This window comes from Cannabis sativa, chromosome X (genome assembly GCF_029168945.1).
Source record: "Cannabis sativa cultivar Pink pepper isolate KNU-18-1 chromosome X, ASM2916894v1, whole genome shotgun sequence".
Taxonomy (NCBI): Eukaryota; Viridiplantae; Streptophyta; class Magnoliopsida; order Rosales; family Cannabaceae; genus Cannabis; species Cannabis sativa.
The window spans coordinates 19,131,787-19,152,538 of NC_083610.1; the positions used below are offsets into that span (position 1 = coordinate 19,131,787).

Here is a 20,752-nt window from a genome sequence, read left to right on the forward strand (position 1 = left end):
TTATGCTATGTGTACACCGTGTTCACGTAGATGTACACATGGATAGTCTAACATGACACTTAACACCTAAAATAGATAGAAACTTTAAATTGCTAAAGTTTCCTAATTTTAGAAATTTTACCGCCAAAATTTAAGTTTTGGGGGTTAAGTGCCAGCAAAAGTATTAAGGGTTATACCGCAATTAACTTAAAAAAGATTAATCTAATCTTTCAATACAATTTAAACAATTCAATCTAATTCAATTCGCACAATAAAAATATTTACTTGTGCGGATTGGATTATAAACTCTAAAATCCACACTTTTGCAGACCTAATATTAATTTACATGTAAATATAACTTATCAAATTTAATTTGCATCTATATATTTAAAATGTTATAAATGTATTTTTATATTTTATAAAACTAATACATATACATATATGGTATATATATATATTTCAAAATGTAACATATCAAATATATATATGCATATGAAAAATATAATCTAGAATAAACAAAACTCTTCTTTCTACATATCATTTTTTTTTGTCTTTCTTAAAATTTGTTATTTATTTATGTTAATTTGTTGTTGGAAACAAAGAACAATAACATGTTTTATTTTGTTGTTGATTATGTAAAAATAATTTATATTTTAATAAATATTAAATAATTTAATATTAAAAAGTAATCAATTTAAAATAACTAATCCAATCCGTACTAATATAAATCGGATTGGATTGGATCTAAAATATAAAATATGCACTCGGTGTGGATCGTATGTACTATGAGCAAAATAGTGCAAGTAGTAGAAGCATTGTTTCTAGTTGTTCTCCCGTTCAGCGTAACTTGTAGTTGGATCTTCCCCATAGGCAGTAGGGAATCTCCATTGAAGCATTGGAGCTAGATCGTACAAGGTGATAAATTAGCCTCAGTTAACTCGATTGCTTGAAATGCAGCCTTGAACAGGATATTAACCGAACTTCTGTTATCCAACTGGATACTATTATTATTGTATTTTAATATCGAGTCCCACACTCTGAACAATATAGGGAATCAGCATCGCTAATCAATTATAAAATACTATATTTATGTAGTATTGAACACCTTCAAATGACAAATAACAATTCTCAAAAGCTATCTACAATAATCATTAGAGCAGCAGAGTTTTACTCACATTTTTTTTATCTATTTTCTATTTATACCTTGTGGTATAGTTCTTCCAAATAAAAAGATCTCTAATATCATTCCTGGAAAGTTGTCTCTGAAAAGTTAGGTGTCTCCTAGATCTTGTTCCTGGATAGCTAACTTGTCCATCCTAGAAGGAGTCTTGTGGAATGATAGTCGAGTCTGGATGGGCGTTCCTGAATGACTATTATGTCCACTCCGGGTTCAGTCTTTGGATAACTAGCCCTTCCTTGAAAAGGAGTTTCAACTGGCTAGTTGTCTCTCCTAGAATGATAGATCCGGATAGTCGACTACAATAGACTTTATCCTATCCGGAAGCGTCTTCAGCGAGTGTCCTTGGTCCGTGAGTCTAGAAGCACGTATATGTTCCTAGAGGCTCTGATACTTAAGCTAACGTGGAGACTCACTCAAGGAGGAGTTGGTTAAGTTAGTTATTCTAGCTAACTTATCAACCTCATTTCTTGTAGCCACGACTTTAGGTTCTTGATCCTAAGCTTACAAATACAACCTTCACTTATCATTTTAAGGTGAGACTGAGACACGAAATAGGGATGAGATTTAGAGTTTGAGAGAGAAAAGATTGAGAGGCAGAGAGAGAAGTACAAAGAAAAGAGAGAGATTGGATTTGGATTTTGTAAGAAAAATCTTACGTAGATGATCGATTCTTGGGTGTAAGTGTGAGAGTTGAAACACTTAGTGAAAACTCAACAGTGAATCTCGTGAGACTGTATTGTACCTATTATTGCTCAATCAATAAAGAAGGATTACGGTGGTGTTCCAGAACTGGAGTAGAGTCATAAATCACATCAATTTATTGGACTCGAACCAATATTTATCTTGGTGTTGATTTTTTTATTTTTAGCATTTATTATTTTTGATTTTCATTACTCGGTTTGTCCTTATTTCATACGATTGTTGTTTTAAATTTAATAATCTTGTTATTAATAATCGTTTGATTGTTTAGAGTTTCATTAATTTTGATTAGGCATATTTAGTTATAATTTTCCCACATACCTATCTTACATATTTATCACAGCATGTTTAGAATGAAACACTTGACTCAAGATCAAGATTCAAAGAGTCAAATCCATTCTATATACACATTTTTAATTTGATTAGAAAAAGCAGTTGACACTGGTCTGTCATGGCAGGAAATGCCGTACAAATCTGACCTATATGACCCCAAACGTAAACTTCAAGCCACTGAAAATTAATTCAGAGATAGGAAGCTTCCTCGAAGCATCACACTTATCAATTTTTATAAGTAAAAAATACCACTAAAGCTGTTATATATATATATATATAACTCTGGAATTCCAATTACCCAATTAATACCCACCATTTTTCATTTTCACTTCTGTTTTTTTGTTCTTTGGAGTATTGGGTCGTGGGGGTTCATCTCATTTTAATTAATGGTGTAGTTTTTGTGTTAATATGTATGTGTAAATAAATTGATATGATATGAATGTGTGTGTAGTGTGCATTATTATTAGTTATAATAAGTTTTGGAAAATTAATTGTTTGATAAAAGAAATGGTTATTTTTGAAGTGGTTTTGGAGGGAGTGAAGGTGTTTGTTTCAACGCTATGGGAGCTGCAAGAAATGCGATTTGCCGCCATTTTGGACGACGTCGTTTCAATGGCCATTACCATTGTAGTGGCTTCAGTTTCTTGCTTCTTGGCTACTACCACAACAACATAACACAATATATTATAATTTTTTTTAGTTATAAATTTATGGATTTTTTTTTTTTTCATAGCTTCAATCTCACAATTTCGTAAGTAGTTTAATTTTTATTTGTAAAACTAGAAATTATTGATAAAAAACAGTAGTATTTATAAATAATTTTGGATATTAATCCGAAAACTTTTGATTTATTTTCGATTCACCGATACAACTAGGGAAATAAATAAATTACAAGTAACATAAATAATATTATTCAACTTTAGCTTTAAAAATAAATATATAAAATGATAATTTGAGTGATAATATCATCAACCAAAACTAGTAGCACTGAAGAAGAAAAAAAACACCTCTTATTAAGTTTTTATATGCAATACAGTACAATGGTATTTCAGGTATCAATATTTACATGTATGATTCCTAATGGTTTATCTTTTTCAACCCTTAAACTGAGAGTAGATGAAGAGTTTGTAAAAGGGTGCTTTATAGTTAGATCATAGTCCCCATGAGAGAGTGTAACATCTATGAATCCTTGACTATCTGTTATGGTGTCTTGATCAGCCCCAGAGTTCCACTCTTTAAGCAACTTATCAACCACATCACCAGATGGAGTGTTCTTGAAATTTTGATCAGCAAGAATTGGGGTGTTAAAACCAGCAGAGACTGGACCTGTAAACATGATTATGCCTTGTACAGCAGGATGAGCATAGCCCTCTCTTAGTACCTCTTCCAAGTATTTAGCCTGTAATAAAAGAAAGAAACAAAGTTTAATTAAGCCTCAACTCAATTAATTCAATTGATTAAATCTCTAATGCAAATCCCAGATAGAGAATTTGATTCTTACTTCATTGGGGCTGTTAGCCACTGATATTTCTGTAAGCCAAATGGGAAACTTTGTTGCACCTAAAATGTCCAAAGCAGATCTCATATATGCAAGGTTTGGTTGATCAGCAGTGAAATGACCTTCTAATCCTATTCCCAATTTCAAATGAGCATTTCCAGGATAAGACAAAATCTCCCTAATTTTGTTAAGGTATTTAGCTGGGGTAACAGCAGTGTCACCAGAATACTCAATTGTATTATACTCATTAAGGAACATGGTTGTTTGTGGATCAAGTTGCTGAGCTATTTTGTAGTAATCAGCAGAAGCAGTTTTACCAAGTTTATCCTCAAAGAAATTGAAATGCATATTCTCATTCATAACATCCCACCCAATTACCTTTCCTCTGTACTTAGAAACTACAGAATTGATTCTTTTAGCCGCCGCCTTTCGCAACTCATCTGGAGAAAGAGAACGAACCCAATAAGGCTGGTAAATAGGATCATCCCAAAATATGTTGTGACCTCTAATAGAAATGCCATGCTTTTGGGCAAATTCCACCATGGCATCTGCAGTGGAGTAGTTTTCTTGGCCTTGTACATTCTCAGTACTATACCATTTCATCTCATTTGTGAAAGTAGTAGCATGAAATCTTGATGAGAACCAATTTTGGTACTGAGTACTTGTTAGTATATTGTGGTTCATACAACATCCAAATAAAAATCCTGGTTTTTTCTGCTTAATAGACACTACAGCACCTTGCAATAGAGTTCTATTCTCATCGCTTACTTGAATCCTTACCTTACTTCTTCTAACCTGCCAGTTTTTTCAATCATAATTTGGTGTTCATATTGGTCTTTTTTATTGATATTATGTTATTGGGATTTCAATATTTACCTTGTTAATGCTTTTTTCTTGTTGGGATCTCCATTGCTTCTGGGTGAATGGTTGAAGTGAAACACTGTCAACCCAAATTTCTACTGATGTATTCTTGGTCTACATTAATAGGGGGAAAATCCAAGTTAATTCAAAGAAAAATAAAGTCAATTTTTTTGAACTTTTAATAAGTTTGACTTGATAATGATCTCAACTAATTACCTCAAAAGAAATATCAAGAGGGCCAGAGAAATTTGCCACCATACCACCTTTTAGCAGAGTCCAACATCCACTATTAGCTGTGGTTGTGCCACCATGTATAAGATATCCCTTATTGGATTTAAAGACAACTGTTACATCCTCACTTCCTTCACTGACTTGAATCCAAGCTGATAATGCAAACATACAACAAGTTACTCAATCAAATTCATGGACAGTTATAATAAAACTTTGATTCTAAAAAGATGATTGTTTTCAATTTGGGTGTGATTGATATATGATCATTAAAATAAGAACAAGGGTAAATACCATTTTGGACCCTCTGTTTTACAAAAATTACCAATTGGACCCTGTGTTTTGTTAAATGACAAAATGGACCCTGTATTTTCTAAAATAGTACAAATAGGACTCTGAATTGATTTTTTGTCAAAATAAAGTTTAATTATAATTCGATCTAAAAGTGATATGACAAAACTGTTTACATTTTTTGTATCTGTTCGTATTAAGCATTGTCTTCAAGTTGGTTGTATTAAAAAAAAAGTTATTAAAAAATTAAGCTCAGGGTCCTATTTTTACTATTTTAGAAAATACAGGATCCATTTTGTCATTTAACAAAACACAGGGTCCAATTGGTAACTTTTGTAAAACACAGGGTCCAAAATAGTATTTACCCTAAGAACAATTTAATATATTTACCTGAGAAAGAATAGATTTTTCCATTCTCAACTTGAACTTGGTGAGAGAAACTATGTAATGGGTGTGTTGGGTTATTTCCTTCCTTTGATAATCGTTGCTCTATTTTTCCTTTCCCAAACACCATCCACCCTTGACTGTTATTATGGTTAAACTCTGGATTAACTATTACACCACCTCCATACAGAGCTTTTTGGGGCTCTTTCAAGCACTGCATTTTTTATCAATTATCAATTTCTTACTAATTAATATAATATCTTTTATTAGATTAGTACTAACCTTCTATTTCTAACTTTTTTTAACAGCATTGTACATTGTAGTTACAACAATCTTATTGTAGAAATTTTGAGAACTTTTTAAGGCTACCTTTGAAAGTTGGATTTTGGTGAGAAGAGAAAAAAAGTAGAAAATAAAAAATAATAAATTCTAATATTTGGTATGTAAAGAAAAATTGTAAAAAAAATAAAAATATTTAATTCAATCAAATTTAATTCTAATATTTCCCATACATTTTTTTGTTATCAAAATTAACTTTCAAAAGGTTTACATTAAGGAAAACAAGTTTGAATTTTTGCAAACACACGTAACATGGTTATTCCTGCATATATATGTTGAGCATACAATAGTATCAAGTACTTTTTATATTTCACGATTAGTTAGTAATATTTCTTAAATGTTATTTTTTTTTTAATATATATAGAACACGATACTTAATTACACTAATAGTAATAGAGTAATTTGCGGCAAAACTCCCTCAACTATCAATTTACTTGCAAAAAACCATCCAACCTCATATTTTGGTGGGAAAACCCTCCAAAGTACTGTTCCGTTTACATTTTTAAGGTGTCGTCTGTCCAGTCTCGTTAAGTCCTAATTTTGTTCACGTGGCAATGACAGGTCACTAAAAAATTATCCTATGTGGCCATATTTTACAAAATAAAAATAAAAACTTTAAGAGTATTTTGCGGCAAAACCCCCAACTATCAATTTACTTGCAAAAAACCATCCAAAAATGCAAGTAAATTGATAGTTGGGGGAGTTTTGCCGCAAATTACTCTTAAATATTTTATTTTTATTTTGTAAAATATGGCCACGTAGGATAATTTTTTAATGACCTGTCATTGCCACGTGGGCAAAATTATGATTTAACGAGGGTGAACAGACGACACCTTAAAAATGTAAACGAAACAGTACTTTGGAGGTTTTCCCACCAAAATATGAGGTTGAATGGTTTTTTGCAAGTAAATTAATAGTTGAGCGGGTTTTGCCGCAAATTACTCATAGTAATATGATATTGAGAAAAGTACTAGATACTAATAGTACCTTTTAGCAATTCTATATATACTTTAGGAGAAGGAAGTTGAAAAATAAATTAAAATAAGATGTCAACCGTATCCCTCTTTATCTTTTAATCATAAAAAATCGATTGAATTACTTACCTTTGTGGTTGCATAGTAATTGTATGGTGAAGCATAAAGGCCATGCCCTGCAAGAAAAAAATAAAATATAAATAAACCTTTCACAGAATTACCATTATTTATACTCATTTATATGTATATATATAGTGTATAAAAAGAAAGCTTTTTACATATATTGCAAATACAATAAGATAGCTAAGAGAAAATAAGTGACCTGAGAAGACCCATAAGAACAAAAGTAATAAGCCACAAGTATCAATGAAAGCCTTCATCACTACACAGAGAAAAAAAGGTGTTTGGGAAGAAAGAAAATGATATAAAGAAGTGATGAAAAATGGTTGAATTTATATAGGTACATACAAACTACAAAATACACATATATTGCATGTTTGTACCCATTCTTGAAATTGAGTAATATATTCCTCAAAAAGTAAAAAAAAAAATTATATAAATGTAAATGGTAACTGTTTTATTAATACAGTGAGCACTTTCCTTTCTCTTTTAATTCTCTTTGACAACTATTGATGTATCATAATTTGTGGTCAGTAAATCTGTATCCAACCACTCATACCTTAACAGGATCCTCATTACAATGTAATTTTGTATAATATAGAGTGGATTATATAGAATGTAGGATCTGTAATAATTAGTATACAATATCCAGTATCCATTACTTTTCCATTTATTCTGCCTTTAATTAATATACCTTTTTCATTTATAATGACACTCATCACACCTTAGAAATTTTTCACTTGGAAGCTGGCTTTATTTATAAGGACATTCATAACTTATTTTTAGTTGATAATCATAAATTACTCACTAGCTGGCTAAATAGTTTAAATATAAATTTAATTATAATATACATGAAAATATTCAATAATATATATGTATATGTATGGTGATTATGCATAGTTTTGGAGATATTTTTCTTTAAGCTCCTCTGGTTAAACTTTTACTTTTAATTATAGTTAAAAGTATAGGATAAGTACAAACTTTGATTTATTTTTATTGTAGGGATAATTATTATATAAAAATTTTAATGAAAAATATTTTTCAAAGTATTTGGATATCATTAAAAAAAAATTCAAAATTATGTAAATTATTATAATTTTAAAAGAACTTCTTAAAAATTCTTTTGAGAAAAACTACAAATCCTAATTATTTTCTAAAAAGATTTTTAAATTAAAAAAAGATTTTCATTTTTTAGTCAAACACTCCTAAAATGACTTTTTTTAATTCTAAAAGCTAAATAAAAATTAATAAAAATTAATCCAAACAGTATTAGCATTAGTTCCACATTACTAATGTATGAAAATAAAATATCATATATAAGATGAATGAACTACTCATCTCATTGTCAATTAGTTTTGAGATAGAATCCTATGAACCTTATCAAATTCTAACATGATATCAGAGCCAAAAAAAAAACTTCTGTCTCCCCTTTAACCTCCATTATTTGGGACTTTTCGACAAATATGTGTCAATCTCTCATTTAACCTCCATTTGAGACTTTTTGGCCAACGTGCCACTTTCTAGTATTGGGATCTTTGACCGTATTTTTTAAAAAAAAAGTTCTATTTTTTTTTTTTAAATTTTCCTTACTAGGGTAAAAATATAAAATAGTAGTCTAAAATGCATATTATAGAAAAAATCCCTTAATTTTTTGGGATTATTTCACAAATACACAAAAATAACAAAAATACAATTTCACGAAATTTTAAACACTTTTATGATTTTTTTAATTTTATTTATAGAAAATACGGTCTTTTTATGTTGTATTCTTGTTAGTTTGTTGTTGATTTTTTGTTATCTGTATGTTATTTTTTGTTGTTGTTTTGATGTTATTTTCATGTTACTTTTATGTAGTTTTCTTGTTGTTTTTGTGTTGTTTCTATGGAAAACCGTAAAAATGTAAAAAAAAAATTCCTTAAAAGTAAAAATATTTTTTTTTTTTACAAAAAATGGTATCTTATGTAATTATTCCTAATTTTTTTTGGGTGAGCAAAGTCTCTAAAGTTAGTAAGAAGTGTAATTCTAAAACCATGTATAGATTATTGAGGTTTTTACACTACATACTAAAATTTCTAACTTTTTTTCTTTTTTATGGTGGGCAATTTTTTTTTTTCAAAAATATTGTGTATTTTTTATATGGTGTACTGTGTTAGGTTTTCACTGTTGTTCTACAGTTGTTTTTTAGTTATTCCACTGCTGTTTTAATTGTTCTATTTTGTTGTTTTAAAATTATTTTATAAAAATATGTGGGGTTAGAATTTGTTAGTTAAATTCAGTTAAATTTGTTGGTTCGAATACACTTGTATTGGGTCTATATATAAAGACTAATGTTGCTATTGAGTAGCTACATAGAAAAGTGAGAGTGTGTGTCATTGTAAAGGGCTTGAGTTTGTTCAAACTCTTGTCTCTCTCTCTCTCTCTCTCTCTCTCTCTCTCTCTCTCTCTCTCTCTCTCTCTCTCTCTCTCTCTCTCTCTCTCTCTCTCGTCATTTCAGTAGTAGGAGCAAGACTCTATTTTGTTCATGTTTTGTCACTATCATGTATCAACTCTGAGCACCATCTTTAATCAATAAAGGCAAAAGCCTCAAGGCAGTTCCACCCAAGGAGTAGATCCAGGTTTTTAGTATGTGATCGTTCCACCCAAGGAGTAGATCCAAGTTTCTAGTATGTGATCGAACCTTGTAATGCAAAGTGTTCACACTCTGTTTTATCATTTTCTTGCTGTCCATTTCTAGTTTTAATTCTCTTTGTTCATCTTTAATTTTTGTGTGTTTGTTATGTTTGTGGAGAGTGATTGAATCACCACAAAAGATAATATTTTTGTAAAAAAATTTGCGTGTGACAGTAAAATTGTAAATTTTTGTCCAAAATTTAGTATTTTTGTAAAAACTCCTAAATTATTTTAGTCATTTTGTAACGTAAAAGTCAGAGATAAATAGGAAAAATTGTATTTTGGTGAGACATTTTAAATGATAGTAGAATGCAGGGACGGACCCAAGTGTATTAGTTTGGGGGCTATAGCCCCCACTAGCAAAAATATTGCCTTTTAAAAAATTAAATGTAATTTTTTAAATTTGATAATTATAGATCAAAATCGTAAAAAAAGCCCCATAAAATTAAATAAATCTAGTAAGAATAATTATAATATAGGTATAAATATTTTTGAATGATAAATAAGCTCCCACAAAGTAAAATTTCTGGGTCCGTCACTGGTAGAATGTATCTTTAGTGTTCTAGCATCATTCATCAATATTATCTAATTGAAACAATAAACTTCAAGCATCAGCACCCTTTGTAAACAAGGAAAAGAAAACTATGTATAAGCTTTAAATAACTAAATCGATTTTATTTATATGGTGAATATTCATTATGAAAATAATGGTAATTACTTAATTTGGACAAATAATAGGAGTATAGTATTTAGGCAGATATTTGGAGCAAAATGATTGGGCCACTTTGTGGGCCCACGTTGAGAGTTGTAGGAACCGAATCCGAACCCAAATTGTGGGAATGTTTAGTATGAACATTGAGATGGTAATATCCATGGAAAAGGGAGGTCTCAAAGAAACCATGGGCATCAGTTGTCCCAAACGACGTCGTTTCTTGGTATCGACCCCATTCACGCATAAGCTTGTCAACGACGTCACCAGTGAGTAAGTTGTTGAAATTATTGTCAGTCAAACACATTCGGTAACATCCCTGGGGTCTCCAAGCTGTCCATAAAACGATGCCGTTTACGTGAGGGTGAGACCTTGCCTCTCTTAATATTTCCTCCAAATACCATGCCTACAATACAAGCCATCAGCCCATCAGTTAGATTATATTATTAATTAGAACAATCCTTTTAAGAAATTAATAAAGGTTTAAATAAGCTTTTATTTGAATGCATTTCACTATTATATATTGTGTCATAACAAAAATTAATGCATGAAAGACACTCAAATGACCATACCCTATTCCTTACATGCATTGTCATATACCATGTTTATGGACTTGTAGTGACTGATAGAGCTATTGAGAGTTTATGGACTTGTAGTGACTGATAGAGATATTGAGAGATATAACGATATATCATATAGTCAGAATCAATTTTAATACGTTCTTTTCTCTTAACCTTTGTAGATTGTGCTATTAAGATTGACTCTTACTAATGGTAATTTTGCTTTATATAACTTCTAATTGGTAATATTGAGCTAATGATAATAATATTAAGCAGCTAAGTACATTTGTTATTAGGACCCGTCTTAACTTATTTGGAATTTTAAGTTTGAAAATTCTTTTTGGGCCTTTATGCAAATAATTTTTTGCTTAAATAATATCAAGTAATTAAGTGATAATAGTCATGAGGAGATCATATACTTTTATTTTTTTTTTTTCTTGAAAAAGAGGTAAAATATGATTATTATGATTTGAACTATTTAACAACTTTACACGTAAAGTGAAGATATAAAATTGAGGAAATTACACTCTATACCCTTTTTATATTATCCTTTTTTATTTTTACCCTCTTTTTTAAAGTCTATCATTTTTACTTTTTTTTAAACATTGTACCAATTTTGCCCATGTCACTTCAAGATACCTATCTTTATGCGAGTATTTTGCGATATAACATGTGAGGGTATTTTAGGTACAATAAATAGAGTAATATTTTAAAATATAATATAGATCTTATTAGCGCTAAAAATTAAATTACTTATTTATTTGTAATTTGAAGTTAAGGTTAGATATTTATTATTCAAATTAATTCCTTCTAAAAATAATATTAATTTTTATTAGATTAAGTGTGTAGGCTATGGCTGTTTCTAAAAAATAAAGAGAATATTTGGAAAGATTTGAATAGTGGGATGAAATTTTTTGCAAAAAATCTACAAGGTCATAATTTTTTGGGAAAAAAATCCTATTTATTCTATTATTATATGTGAAAATGTATATTATTATTATTACCTGATTGGGAGTGGATTGAACATCCAATTCAGTAATCCAAATAGGCAATCTAGCAGCGGCGAGAGTATCAATGGCTGCTCTCATGTAAGGAATATTAGGTTTATTCGCAGAGAAATGGCCTTCAACCCCAATTCCCATCTTCATATTAATATTACTACTAAACTTTTTTATCTGTCTCAGTTTCTTGGTATATCTCCAAGGAGACGACGTCGTATCACCACTACTCTCAATCGTATTAAACTCATTCATAAACAACGGCGTCGTTTGGTCAGCTTCATTACCCCATCTATAAAAAATACCCGAAGCATTTCTACTAACCCGTCTTTCAAAATAGTCAAAGTGCAAATTCTCGTTGACCACATCCCACGCGATGACTTGGCCTTTGTATCTCATCATAATAGAGCGAAGCCTTCTATAAGTGGCGAGAGCGAGTTGGTTTCGACTCAGTGAGTTGAGCCAGTTGGGTTGGTAATTGGGATCGTCCCAGAACACGTTGTGGGCCCTAACATCGATACGGTGTCGTTTGGTGAATTGAAGCAATGCGTCGCTGGCTGAGTAGTCAAGGTTGCCTTGAGTCTTTTCTGTAGTGTACCATTTCATTTCGTTTTCGAATGTTGTGACTGTGAAGGGTCTTGATGTGAGCCAGTTTTGGTAGGCTGTGTTGGTGAGTATGTTATTGTTTATGGCTGAGCCAAATGGGAATGATGGTCTCTTTAGTTGAACGCTGATTGTTGTGTTTGCTAAGGGCTCTCCTTCAGAATCAACCACTTGGATTCTTACCTTTTTCTTATGCTCCTGCCAAATAAGTATTTATATGTTGTTATTCTACAGCAACGACTGATCACAAATAATAAATTTCATAAACGAGTTTATTTTTATATTGTAACTTTATTAATTCATCTTTTGTTTTTTCGTATTTATGTGTAAGTTTAACCAAAACTTCTTCTGTATATTTATCAGCAACAGAAAAAAAAAAACTAATAATTGTTTTTCTTTTCTCTGATAGCATTGCTATTGGTTTACCAAATACTCTTCAAAATTATTATATTAAATTATATTGAACTCTTTAATTCCACCACTAACAATATTAAATTATATTAATAGATAAGAGAATGATAACACTAATAGTGATGTTTTAGCATTTTAGTTGAATATTAAATTTGAATTCTATGTATTCGTTCATTTAGTGCTATTTGTTATCCAATAATGTCTCAAATCAATCACAAAAGCAATTATTAAGTTACACACATTACAAAATCAGTATTTTGGACCAATCTAGATATGACCGAACAAAAAGGGAAATTTACAACCACTACTGTTTTTTCCCAATTTATTACTTTTATACTGTTGTACGGCAAATACAACCTTTTTACTGTTTTTTTTTTTTTTTTGGCAGTTTACTGCCTTTAAAACTTTAGCTTATTTATTTATTTTTTTTTATTTTAAGTGATAAAAAAATGATGTGACTGGGAATTGTCACATTTGTGGCAGCCTTTTTTTTTTTTTTTTCTTTTCTTTTAATTCAATTTAATCATCATATCAATACAATTACTCTCTTTCACACCACGTTTTTATACCTACTATCCCATTTAATTATTCATCTTCTTCTTCTTATGTTCTTCTTCTTCTTCTTCTTCTTCTTCTTTTTTTTTTTAAAAAAAAAACACATCCAGTTTTTGTCTTAGGGTCAAATTTTTTGTGGTTATTCTCTCTTCTTATGTGTTTACCAATCTCTCTTCTCCATTATTCTCTCTTACTATTCATCATCTTCTTCATTTTTTTCACTCTCTACTTCCTCAAGTTCTCTCTATTTCTCTCCATCAACATATAACTTTTTTATTTTTTTTTCATGTTCAGTTCTTCTTCTTCATCTTCTTTTCTTTTCTTCTTTTTTTTTTTTTTTAAAGTTTTTGAAGTTCTTAGTTACGTTTTTTTTAAAATATAAGAGTTAGTGTGGTTTTTTTTGTTCTAATTTTCCAGATCTTTCTTGCAAATATAGTGCATTTAGTATTGAGGATGTGCACAACATAGTTAATTTTTGATCATTTTTTTCTTTTATTGTTTTATTTGTTTTAGTATTGTTTTAGTATTGTTTTAGTATTGTTTTACTGTTGTTTTTCATGATCAATATATTTGACGAGCTCACTCACAAGAGAGTTTTGAGGTGTGTGTTTCTTTTATATTTTTCTAAGTAGTTATATTTTGCTTCATTTGTTTTTGTGTTGTTTCAGTGTTGTTTTAGTAGTTTTTTTTTTATAATTTTCTAGGTATAGACTTGCAAATATAGTTGATTTTGCATCCGAATTGTGGAGGTTGTGCAGCAGATTGTTTGTTTTTTTTTAATCATTTTTTTCTTTTGTTTTGTTTGATTGTTTTAGTGTTGTTTTACTGTTGTTTTGCTATGATTATTTATTGACGTCGATTTTACTGCTTTTGTTTATTCTTGTCGGAATTAATGGTTATTTTCCGGTGTCCTGGTGTTGTTGTGGTGGTTATGTCTGTGATTGTCAAAGATGGAGGCCTCATACTTTTGTTTTGTTGTTGACAGTATAAAAGAAAAAAAAAGGGGAGGACAGTATAAATGTTAATTCTGCCGTGTGGCAGTAAAATTGAAAACAATTACCCCAAATGCAGTATTTTTGTAAAATGCCCAACAAAAATGGATTGGTCAGCCCAATAAAATAAAGAGCCCAAGGGTTTTAAACCTTGTAAAATCTCAAAAAAAAAAAAAAAAAATTACTTATTTATTTATGTTGGGTTGGGTGCTAATTACCTTATTTCCTGCTTTCTAATATGATGATTAATCTTTCATCATTCTTTTTTTGATAAAAAAAATTCCTTTCCTCTTTCAATATTACTAATAATAATCACACATAAATTTTCATACACTCTTTTCACAAGAATATATACATAGTTTTCTTTTTATTATTTGTTTAGTGTAACGTATGATAGTAAGTGTTGTGTTCCAACTCATGCCCTCTCCTCCCTCACTACTACTAGCTAATATTGCTTACAAGAATAATATGTAGTTAGTTGTTATTTTGAAAATGTAGATACCTTTTCAATGCTTTGATGTTGATGAAACTTCCACTCATTTTCAGTAAATGGTTGTAGTGAGACACTGTCAATCCATATCTCCACTGCTGTATTATTGCTCTGAAATTAATAATATCCATTTCACTACTAATAAAATTTTCCATTAAATGCTTAATTAAACTACATAACAGCCACCATTAATTGCTTTAATTACCTCAAAGTAGAGTTGGGCTGGGCCTGACTCAAGCATAGTCCAACAATTGGACTCAGCAACTGTGGAACCAGCAAATAATTTTAAACCACTACTTGTTTCAAAACCAGCTCTTACTGTCACATTTGATCCATTGCTCACTTGTACCCATGCTGCACCACCAAACATTTTTATATTGTTGTTATTTTAGAAAAAATGTTTAGTGCAAACTCCTCCCGCACCCCTTATTAATTTCAGCATTCAAAAAAAAATTTAATTTATTTTTTTCACGATGGCTTAAGTTTTTAAGATACTATGTAAATTTTCAGAAAATTCCCACTAATTTATAGTGTCAAAATAAAATTTAAAATGTTATTTAACACGCGTATAAAGAAAAGTAAAGCATACGATAAAATATTTAAATTTTATTCTCAGTATTATAAACTATTTAAAATTTTCTAAAAAAAAAATTCTCTTCCAATAGATACCAAAATAACCCGTTTAAAGCTATACTATAAAGTTACCTATTTTAACAAAAATATTAAATTTTGGATAAAAATAAAACAATTAAAAAACAATTGTGCAACAAGTGAAAACTTAACACAATATATAGTATAAAACTTAATAATATTTTTGAAAAAATTTCTAGCCCACAATAAAAGAGGAAAACAAAATTATAAATTTAAAAATCCTTAAATTCATTCATTCAAGTAAATATATGAATTATTTTTTTTTTTCAAAAAAAAAAAAAAAAAAGTGTTACCAGAGAATGTGTAGAGATAATTCTTATCCAAGTAAAGCTTCTGAGTCAAACTATCATTTGATTGGTTTCGATTATGAGTTGCAATGTAGTTGTTTCTTGATAATAATGGCGATTCTCTGTGTTCCAATTTTGAGTCTCCAAAGGAAGACCAACCTTTCAAGCCATCATTCATCTCTGGGTTTATAATTATCCCTCCATTATATTGGGCTGTTAAAGGGTTTGCCAAACACTGAAATTCATAACTAATAATTAAATACCAATTTCACTTCCTTTTGTAATTAATTAATGGTAATTGGAAAAATGCTACACTAATTATTTTTTCATATATATTCTAGTTTTAATATTAGAGTACACTTGCCTCAATAGTGGCTGCATAATCGTAAGATGTTAAAGCGTTTACTTCAAATAATCCTGCCAACGAAAATTGCTTAAATTATTAGTTCACCACTTGAAATTTAAAGATTACTAATTAACTTGTTTTTTAAAAAAAATATATCAGCTAAATTTTAGAGTAATAATTTGATGAAACATGCATGCATATTGGGGTAATAATTTAAGCTCACCAAAGAAAATTAATTTTTTTTATTGATTTATGTAATATAAAGCATTAGATTAATTAATTGTCATATCATTATTAACTCAATGGATAATATTGCAGCAAGTGTAATGATCATGTGCAGTTAAATAAGTTAAATTATTTATTAAAGCATTACGCGTAAATGCATAATAATCACTTGATAATATATTTTTTAAAAATAGATTTATCTCAAATAAATGTAATTAGTTTTGAAAAAAACTATATATGTTACCATTAATTAATTAGCTAGTAATATTTTAGTGTATAACTGAGGTACGTACACACATTATTATTACTCCAACAAATAAATATTACACCAAAAGAGAAGATGATCAATGCATATTATCCTATATATTTATATTATATACTTTGAGCTTGAGGTATATATATATATAGTAGAATCTCTATCTAATAATACACTTGGGACTAAGAAAATTATATTCTAATTGAGAGGTTATAACTAAATAGAGTTACACTAGAAAAAAAAATTCAAAATATTTAAAAAAATATCAATATAACAACAATGACATTAAACAATCATTAATATTATATCATAATAGAATTATTTTTGAGTAAATATAATATTTATACATGTATTACAATTTGGAATAAAATTACTAATTCTATATAAATAATTTCATAAAATATATATATATATTTTATTAAGATGTAATTATTCTTATATAGAGGTATACTTTGTTAATATGAGATTTAGAAATTGTATAACTAATTACAATTTAGAAGTTATTCTTATTTATAATAGGCTCAAATCGGGACTTAATTTTTTTATAATAAATTAGAGGTTATTCTTGAATAGAGTATTCTTAAATATAGATTCTAATGTGGACTATATATGTTGTTCTCCTTTCGGGAAATGAACCATAATATAACAAAGAAGCTACTTAAGAGAAAATATTGAATATAACCAACATTAATAATGTTTCCAACCAAACAGCCTGCGTCTAATAAATAGGCAACAATTAACATTATTTTATAAAAATATAATACTATATTATTATTATTATTATTATTATTATTATGAAATAGAGACATGGAAAATACATACAAATAATTCAGAATTGAAATGATTATATTTTTCAGAAAATAATTATTGTTCTCCAAAAACAATGAGTATAAGCAATTGAGTATGGCCAATGGGACTATAGATGTAACTCAAAATTTTGTTTTCCTGAGCTAGGAGATTCAAATATAATTAATACTAACACAGGCTTACATATATAACACCTCATATTTATTATTAATTTATTTATATATATAACTTTTCGTTTAACCAATAGAAATTGTTCTTCCCAATACATATGTGATCATAAATATAAAAGATAAGGAATAAAGTCCTTTTTATTTAACAAAATATTAATTGGTTGAGGACTGAGGGGCTTTATATATAGAGCATTGTTATTAGACACAAGTGGTGTCTAGCACCTTCTCGACATGTCGCGTTGCGATTGGCTAGCGATACTCCCTAAAATATATTATATTAAATTATATGGGACCCAATAATTAGTTGGACCAATATTGACACATAAGAGGGTGCTAGGCACCACTGATGCCCTTTAACATTTCTCTTATATATATTAACACTTCAAAATTTATTAAATCACCTCATTTTATTATATCATCATTGTTATTATTATTTATTTTATATAATATATATTTTTAATATATACTTACATTTTTGTTTCTTCCTTTTCGCATTGTAAAAGAAATACATATATAAATTAAAATATACTCTAGACACAAAAAAAAATGTAAAACAAAAAAATATATGAACTCTTATTAAAAGACATATACGTTGTTAAAAGAATATATGAAAAGAAATAAAATAAAAGTTACTAAGTTAAGAAAAAAAATTAACATAAAAAAATATTTTTTTTGAATGAAATATCAACTTCATTGAAATAAATTAGCATTCTGAATACATAAGGTTATGAAGATCAGATGAAATAGGGAAATCAGAAATGCTACCACCAGCATAAAATCGAGACTGCCTAGCAACATAATGTGCACATAAAAAAAATATTAAGAGTTATAAATTAATATAAGTTATTTTTTTGAATATTTTGATTCATATATAAATATTTTTCTTAGGTGTAAATATAATTATGCCTACTACTTAATTGATATTATCAATTCCAAGTTTTTCCTTCAATAATCTAAAAATATTAAAATGTCCCATTTTATCTTTTTGTCTTTTGCTTGGAGTGTGTGAATGGCCTTTGGGAAAAATTGAAAGCAATAATTAAATGTAATATTCTTCAGCAAAAATAAATAAATAAATAAATGTCATATCTGCTTAATTATTTATTGATTTTAAACAAATTAATGCTTTTAGTTTTTGTATATTGACCCCTACCTATGAGCAACAAATTGCTCCATATTCATATTTTCTATTATTGCTTATTATTCTAAAGAATAAAGGATAATAATTTTCAAATAATTATTAATATCTTTTAGGATGATTGTCAAAATGTTCAAAGTTGTCGGGAATAATATTATTTTAGATTTTATATTTTATTAAAATTACATTGGATCTTTTATTTTGTTAAATGATGACAAAATATGAACCATGTATTTTTTAAAATAATATAACTTTGAGCTTAATTTTCAATAATTTTTTTAATACAAACAAATGTAGAAAACGTAACTATTTTTATCGTAACACTTCGATATCGAATTATCTTAAGTTATTCTATAAAAAAAGAAAAAACCAGTTCAGAATACTATTTGCTATTTAGTATTATTTTAAAAAATACATGATCTAATTTGTTATTTAACAAAACAAATAATTCAATAATTAACTTTTTACAAAATATAGAATTCAAAATAATATTTTTCCTACATCTAATAAAATGGAAAACTAAAACTAATATCAAGGACACCAATGTATGACATACTAATTGAGTATCAATTTTCACACATTTTAGTTTAAAATAAAATAAGTGATAAGAGAATTATATTTTGTAGTGTGACATATTGTACTTATCAAAAGGAGAAATGCTAAAGAGTATATATTAGAATACTCAACATCGGTTTAAATAAATATCATGTTCACATATTTATATTGAAATTAAATTTATTTAAATAATTGTATTAATATTTACATGATGTAGACACACCATGATCACGATCATGTGTTATAACAATGGTGTCAAAATATAATAGTGTTAAGAGTGTAGCAATGAAACCACTTGAGGCTAGCTCACGTGGCCATAAGTGGGTGTGTGTGTCTTGGAGGTCTTGGGTTCGAGTCCCAAGCAAAACATGATTGTAATATATAAACGCTTAAATAAAAAAAAGTAAGAGTGTAGCAATACTTGTTAATAATTAATATGCTACACATGTCAAAAATATATGGCCTTGCCTTCTTGTTTAGTTAACAATTCGTTGGCTGGCCTACAGAGTACAGTCCATGCAAAATACTATTAAATAAATAAGAAGATTTAATTTAATGCCCTCTCTATCCACTCAACCGCTATATTATTATTGTTGATTAATTATATATTAATATTATCACTTTGGGATACAAGATTTGATTTCATCATATATATTCATATATACAAGTTTTGGATTGTAATAAAATCAATGACATATATTATATAGCAGAAACAATGCATTACAAAAGTTCATCATTATAAATTTCATAATAATTGATTCGATTTTTCTACCAATATATTACACATATATATATATATATAAATGACGTAAGAGAAGTACACTGTACAAACCTGGATATGCAAGAGTAAACAATATCATCATCAGCAGCGGAAGTAGAGTAGTTTCCATCAAGATCTTCATTGTAATATATATTATATATATATATATATATTTATATGTTATATATAGAGTTTGCTATTTATCTAGAGAGAGAAAGAGAGAGAGAGAGAGAGAGAGATCAGAGTACTGAGTGAGAGAGAAGAAGCAAATTATATATGTGCTGTTTTTATAAGAACAAGATACGTACAATATGTGGCTATAATTGTCTTTTGATTAATTAATTCACTGAGATATCATTCCTATTATTGATCAACCCTGTTTTGGTAAAACAGTAATATCAGTATCCAAACTTAATTAACTTTAAAAAGAAAAAAAAAATCCAAGCTTAATTGCTAACATTTTGAATGAAATGAGTTATTTTTAAAGTTGAACTAGAACATTCAAGTAAGTACACATTAAATTTCTTCTTTTCTTGTCAGGTATATACAGATCAGAAATTGACAATTAGCTAAGAATAGGAGTGAATTTCTCCTCAACAATATGGTTAAATGCATTTTATTTTATTTTTTTGGCTGGAAGTATTAAAATTAATGATATTAAAATCTCAGTGCGTATAGAAAAT

The 20,752-nt window shown here is 28.5% G+C and overlaps 2 protein-coding genes across 2 annotated transcripts; both read right to left on the reverse strand.

Moving 5' to 3' along the window:
• Positions 1-3,179: 3,179 nt before the first annotated feature.
• Positions 3,180-7,556, reverse strand: LOC115714885 (endo-1,4-beta-xylanase 5-like). Its single transcript, XM_061106748.1, has 7 exons — positions 7,089-7,556; positions 6,896-6,942; positions 5,460-5,667; positions 4,767-4,933; positions 4,566-4,664; positions 3,693-4,484; positions 3,180-3,590 (listed from the first exon to the last, which is right to left on the reverse strand). Exons 1-7 carry the CDS (start codon positions 7,144-7,146, stop codon positions 3,240-3,242), a joined length of 1,722 nt encoding a protein of 573 aa, XP_060962731.1. The 5' UTR covers positions 7,147-7,556; the 3' UTR covers positions 3,180-3,239.
• A 2,692-nt stretch (positions 7,557-10,248) lies between these two features.
• LOC115703101 (endo-1,4-beta-xylanase 5) lies at positions 10,249-16,257 on the reverse strand. Its single transcript, XM_061106681.1, has 5 exons — positions 15,819-16,257; positions 15,080-15,228; positions 14,887-14,985; positions 11,830-12,624; positions 10,249-10,671 (listed from the first exon to the last, which is right to left on the reverse strand). The coding sequence occupies exons 1-5, from the start codon at positions 15,988-15,990 to the stop codon at positions 10,306-10,308; spliced, it is 1,581 nt and encodes a 526-aa protein (XP_060962664.1). The 5' UTR covers positions 15,991-16,257; the 3' UTR covers positions 10,249-10,305.
• Positions 16,258-20,752: the final 4,495 nt, after the last annotated feature.